The sequence below is a fragment of the Galeopterus variegatus genome, unplaced genomic scaffold (assembly GCF_000696425.1).
Source record: "Galeopterus variegatus unplaced genomic scaffold, G_variegatus-3.0.2 Scaffold7279, whole genome shotgun sequence".
In the NCBI taxonomy this organism is placed as follows: domain Eukaryota; kingdom Metazoa; phylum Chordata; class Mammalia; order Dermoptera; family Cynocephalidae; genus Galeopterus; species Galeopterus variegatus.
In genome coordinates, this window is record NW_007733390.1 from 57,348 (window position 1) to 62,297 (window position 4,950).

Below are 4,950 nucleotides of genomic sequence, written 5' to 3' on the forward strand. Positions count from 1 at the left end.
ACTCTTGACTGCAGGTACTGTTTGTTTTGTTCTATTTTTTCTTTTTTTATGGTATTATTCAGGAGGTGCAAATGAAGATGACTTTTATGGTTCTCACTCCAAGCAGGGCACAGATCTTTTTGACCAACTCATTTTTTCTTCATAGTGATTAGAGAGAAGCTGATCTCATGGAGAGAACCAGCAACCAGAGAGAACTGGATCAGCACACTCAGATGGATGACAGAGGCCAGAGTTATGCATGATCTATAGCCATGGCCAGCACTCGGGAGACCGTATTGGATGGAAGCAAAGACTTTAGTATAAATTGAATAATAAAGACTAAATTTTCAGGAACTAAATCAGTGTTTTCCAACTTTTTTAATCTGTTTTTTTCCCCCCAAAGCACACATCTTACATTTCCCTCAAGATTCCTATATGATTTTCTTTCAGAGGAATCCCTCACTATTGACAATTCTTACCTTGCTGGGAAGATTGGGTAGAGTTTTATTTTCTGTAGATTGTATTATGAAAATAAAAGACATTTCTTTTTATTTTTAAAACATACAATAACCAAATTCAATGTACTTTAAAGAAGTCCTTTGCTCCCTCTCAGAAATTGGGATACGCTTTCTTAAAGATCAAGCTCATCCTCTTGGACCTCTCACATACCTAGTTGAAAATGCCTGGACAAAACTTTGAACTATAAGGAGACAAAAACTAAGATTTTGTAATAAAGGTGCTGAAGCAAGACGTGCACATCCCTTTGCAGAACAGATTGCACAGGACAGAACTGTGAGGTTGTTTAATACAATGAGGACACACATTACTTAGGGATAAATGTCTCTTTATAAAGAAGGTCAATGTATTAAGAAATGTGTCTGCCCACAGCTCTGCGTAGGGCATCTTTGACCTCCTTGTTCCTTAGGGTGTAAACCACAGGGTTCAGCAGGGGAGTGATGATGGTGTAGGTAACTGAGAGAAGGAGGTCTTGTTCTGCAGAATTTTCTGACTTGGGCTTGAGGTAGGCAATGGAGGCACTGCCATAGTGGACAATGACCACAGTGAGGTGGGAGGCACAGGTGGCAAAGGTCTTCTTCCGGCCTTCGGCTGAGGCAATCTTGAGGATGGCGGAGATGATGAGGACATAGGAGATGAAGACCACATTCATGGAGACCAGGATTACAAATGAACTGACAGCAAAATTAATTATTTCATTGAGAGTGGTATCAATACAGGAGAGTTTCATGACAGGGAGAATGTCACAGAAGAAATGACCAATCACCCTGTGACAAAAGGGTAAGGTAAATATGGATGCCACCTGTATACCTGCCATGGCCAGGCTAATGCCAAAGGCTCCACACATCAGCTGGACACGCATCCTCTTGCTCATGATGACTGTGTATCTTGACAAAACTTTGAACTATAAGGAGACAAAAACTAAGATTTTGTAATAAAGGTGCTGAAGCAAGACGTGCACATCCCTTTGCAGAACAGATTGCACAGGACAGAACTGTGAGGTTGTTTAATACAATGAGGACACACATTACTTAGGGATAAATGTCTCTTTATAAAGAAGGTCAATGTATTAAGAAATGTGTCTGCCCACAGCTCTGCGTAGGGCATCTTTGACCTCCTTGTTCCTTAGGGTGTAAACCACAGGGTTCAGCAGGGGAGTGATGATGGTGTAGGTAACTGAGAGAAGGAGGTCTTGTTCTGCAGAATTTTCTGACTTGGGCTTGAGGTAGGCAATGGAGGCACTGCCATAGTGGACAATGACCACAGTGAGGTGGGAGGCACAGGTGGCAAAGGTCTTCTTCCGGCCTTCGGCTGAGGCAATCTTGAGGATGGCGGAGATGATGAGGACATAGGAGATGAAGACCACATTCATGGAGACCAGGATTACAAATGAACTGACAGCAAAATTAATTATTTCATTGAGAGTGGTATCAATACAGGAGAGTTTCATGACAGGGAGAATGTCACAGAAGAAATGACCAATCACCCTGTGACAAAAGGGTAAGGTAAATATGGATGCCACCTGTATACCTGCCATGGCCAGGCTAATGCCAAAGGCTCCACACATCAGCTGGACACGCATCCTCTTGCTCATGATGACTGTGTATCTTAAGGGGTTGCAGATGGCCACATAGCGGTCATACCCCATTACTGCGAGCAAAAAGCAGTTGTTGATGGCTAACGTAATAAAGAAGAACATTTGGGTGGTACAAGCTGCTAGAGAGATTGGCTGGCTCTGGGCTAGGAGGCCAGAAAGCATGTGTGGAATGATGACCAGCGTGTACACCATCTCTGAACTAGCCAGCATGCTCAGGAATAAAGAAGAACATTTGGGTGGTACAAGCTGCTAGAGAGATTGGCTGGCTCTGGGCTAGGAGGCCAGAGAGCATGTGTGGAATGATGACCAGCGTGTACACCATCTCTGAACTAGCCAGCATGCTCAGGAAGAAGTACATGGGGGTGTGGAGGTGATGGTCAATGTAGATGATGGTCAAGATGATGACATTGCCAGCCAGGGTTAATGTATACAGGATGAGAAAAACCACAAAGAGGGTGGTCCGGTGTTCATGGAAGCTGGAGAACCCCAGGAAAACAAACTCTGCCACCTGTGTGAGGTTCTTCCTCTGCATTATTCAATTGCAGTGTCTGAAAATGGCAGGGAGTCAACGATGAAAAATTCCAATCATGACACGGATTCTAGAACTGGGACAGAGAAATAATTATAGTGAACACATACACACAAGAGAGTCAATTTCTTTGCTCTATAATCAGGATTGCTAGATTGTGTCATGTGGCTCCTTCACTCCTTTTCTGTTTTTCTTGTCTCCTTAATCTTCCCTTAAGCTTCTGCCTAGGAATCGCCAATATTTGAGACCACTGCACGTATCTTTTTGAAATATCATCATGAATATGTTGTTTTTGTAGAGGATGGATGGAAGTCTTTCTCCTCTATGATATGCATGTCACAGGGGTCCTGTCCCATGCCATCCCAGCTTTGCCCCTCTTTCTCTCCTAGGGTAAGGGCAAGCTGGGACAACAAACTGGGGGTGAGAGAGTTAGACTTACCGAGTTAGAGTCATTGGAGAATAGCCCCCACTTAAGAAAAATTTCTGGTAACAGTGTACAGTATAAGGAGCAGAATTAGTGTCAGTGAGAGTTGATCTTCAGGAACACTTCCATAGAAGTGAAGATGAGGTGTTCCAGGCCTGGCCTAAACGGTCTCGGTGAGTTAAACCACTGACTAAATTGCTTTGTTGTAAAGGCATTAACAAGAATTTGAGGATTTAGGGGCAGGTATACTAGGGAGGGAAGGAGTAGTTATTGGAAAAAAAGAGAAGAGGACCAGCAACACAACAGAAGTTTGGACCTTATATAAAAGAAATTTATTATTTCTTTGATTAGTCAATTTCTTTTTTTGGTAGAGAAAATTTTAAGAATGAAGAGGTCTAATATATGATTTGAAATTATTTGCTAAACCATATTGGGATGTAAACTGCCTCAAGAACTTCAAGCCTTCACTTAAAGCTGCCATACACGAGGGTACTTCAAAAAGTTTGTGAAAAAATAGATTCAAATAATTATATTTTTGTGAACTTTTGTAGACCCCTCATATATAATTTTCAATTAATGGTATTTGGAAAGCGAAAAGAATGTTCAATCTAATCTGTTCAATCTAGTTCATAGGGTGATGGCACAATGCAGAAAAAGGGCACCATGTGCACAGGGTAAAATCCAGAAGGGGGAAGACTCCCTGCTGGTAATGACTGGAAGAAGCACAGGCCCTCTCCCACTCTGCCTCCCCCTTGCAGGCACACACAATATTTCCTAAACTTTGGTGAGTGACTCTGGGATTGCTACCATGTGTCAAATGTGGTTTGGACCATTTTACTTAAAGAACAAGATAATACCATCCAGCTGGATGATTTTGGCACATTTGGGGAACTGCCACTGGGAATCTAGGAAACATTCTAGATTCCTAGGAATCTAGAAAATACAGTTTAGGAAACATTGTGTGTGTTCTGAACAGCACTCCATCATGGAAAATAGAAGGCAAAAGTTTCAAATAGAAATGAGTTATTGTGTTCTGAACAGCACTCCATCATGGAAAATAGAAGGCAAAAGTTTCAAATAGAAATGAGTGTGACACTAGTAATTAAAGTAACTTACCTTAAAAGACCACTGAGATAGCAAGTGGATAGGCAAGGATTAAAGAGAGTATAATGAAAGTCTAAGCAGCTTTTTAGAAATGATGGGGTAGAGTTGTAGAGCTGTCATATATAAACTTAAGTCAATTGAAATTAAAGAAAATTAAAAATTCAGTTTATCAGGTACACTAGGTACATTTCAAGTGCTAAAAATCTATGCCTGACTATTGGCTTCCATATTGGACAGCACAGTTATCAAACCTTTCTTTCATCGGTGAAAATTCTGTTGGACTGTGCTGTTATAGGGTGTTACCATGGACAGACGTGTGAAATACATTAAATAACAAAAAAAGCTATTTAAAGAACAGTAATATAGTCTGCTGCCATATGGTTAAGAATATTTGTGTGTGTGTGTGTCTGTGTGTGTGTGTGTGTGTGAATGCTCATAAATATTTGTACATGTGGGAAAAACGGTCTGAAAGAATATGTACCTGATATTATCATGGGTTAATATCACAACTGTTATGTTGTGGTGGGCATGAGATTGTGGGGAACTTTGACTTTTTACACTGCCATACTTACAGTGATAATATGAGTCTTATTTTAAAATATTTTGATTTTGACCATAAAAGTATGGCTTACAAATAGTTTGGAGAAGTCAAGAAAGATGGCAACTGAGAACAGATTAGACTGAACAAGAAGGAGGCCACTGATGACCTTACTGGTCAGTTTCAGTAAGTCCTGGGCTGGAAAGCCTGATTACATGGAGTAAACAGAGGGGAATTTTGTTATTATGTCAGATGAGAACAGC

At 41.0% G+C, this 4,950-nt stretch overlaps 2 protein-coding genes across 2 annotated transcripts; both read right to left on the reverse strand.

Annotated features, from left to right (window-relative positions):
* Window positions 1-844: 844 nt before the first annotated feature.
* Window positions 845-1,523, reverse strand: LOC103607251 (olfactory receptor 10J5-like). The gene is made up of 2 exons (XM_008591775.1): window positions 1,509-1,523; window positions 845-1,399 (listed from the first exon to the last, which is right to left on the reverse strand). The coding sequence occupies exons 1-2, from the start codon at window positions 1,521-1,523 to the stop codon at window positions 845-847; spliced, it is 570 nt and encodes a 189-aa protein (XP_008589997.1).
* Window positions 1,524-1,564: 41 nt separating this feature from the next.
* LOC103607250 (putative olfactory receptor 10J6) lies at window positions 1,565-2,624 on the reverse strand. The gene is made up of 2 exons (XM_008591774.1): window positions 2,385-2,624; window positions 1,565-2,254 (listed from the first exon to the last, which is right to left on the reverse strand). Exons 1-2 carry the CDS (start codon window positions 2,622-2,624, stop codon window positions 1,565-1,567), a joined length of 930 nt encoding a protein of 309 aa, XP_008589996.1.
* Between the last annotated feature and the right edge of the window lie 2,326 nt (window positions 2,625-4,950).

Coding starts and splice junctions, on each gene's coding strand:
- LOC103607250 (XM_008591774.1), bottom strand. CDS start 2,624: ATGCAGAGGAAGAACCTCACACAGGTGGCAGAGTTTGTTTTCCTGGGG. Junction 2,255..2,384: donor CGCTGGTCATCATTCCACAC/ATGCTCTCTGGC, acceptor ATCATTCCACAC/ATGCTTTCTGGCCTCCTAGC.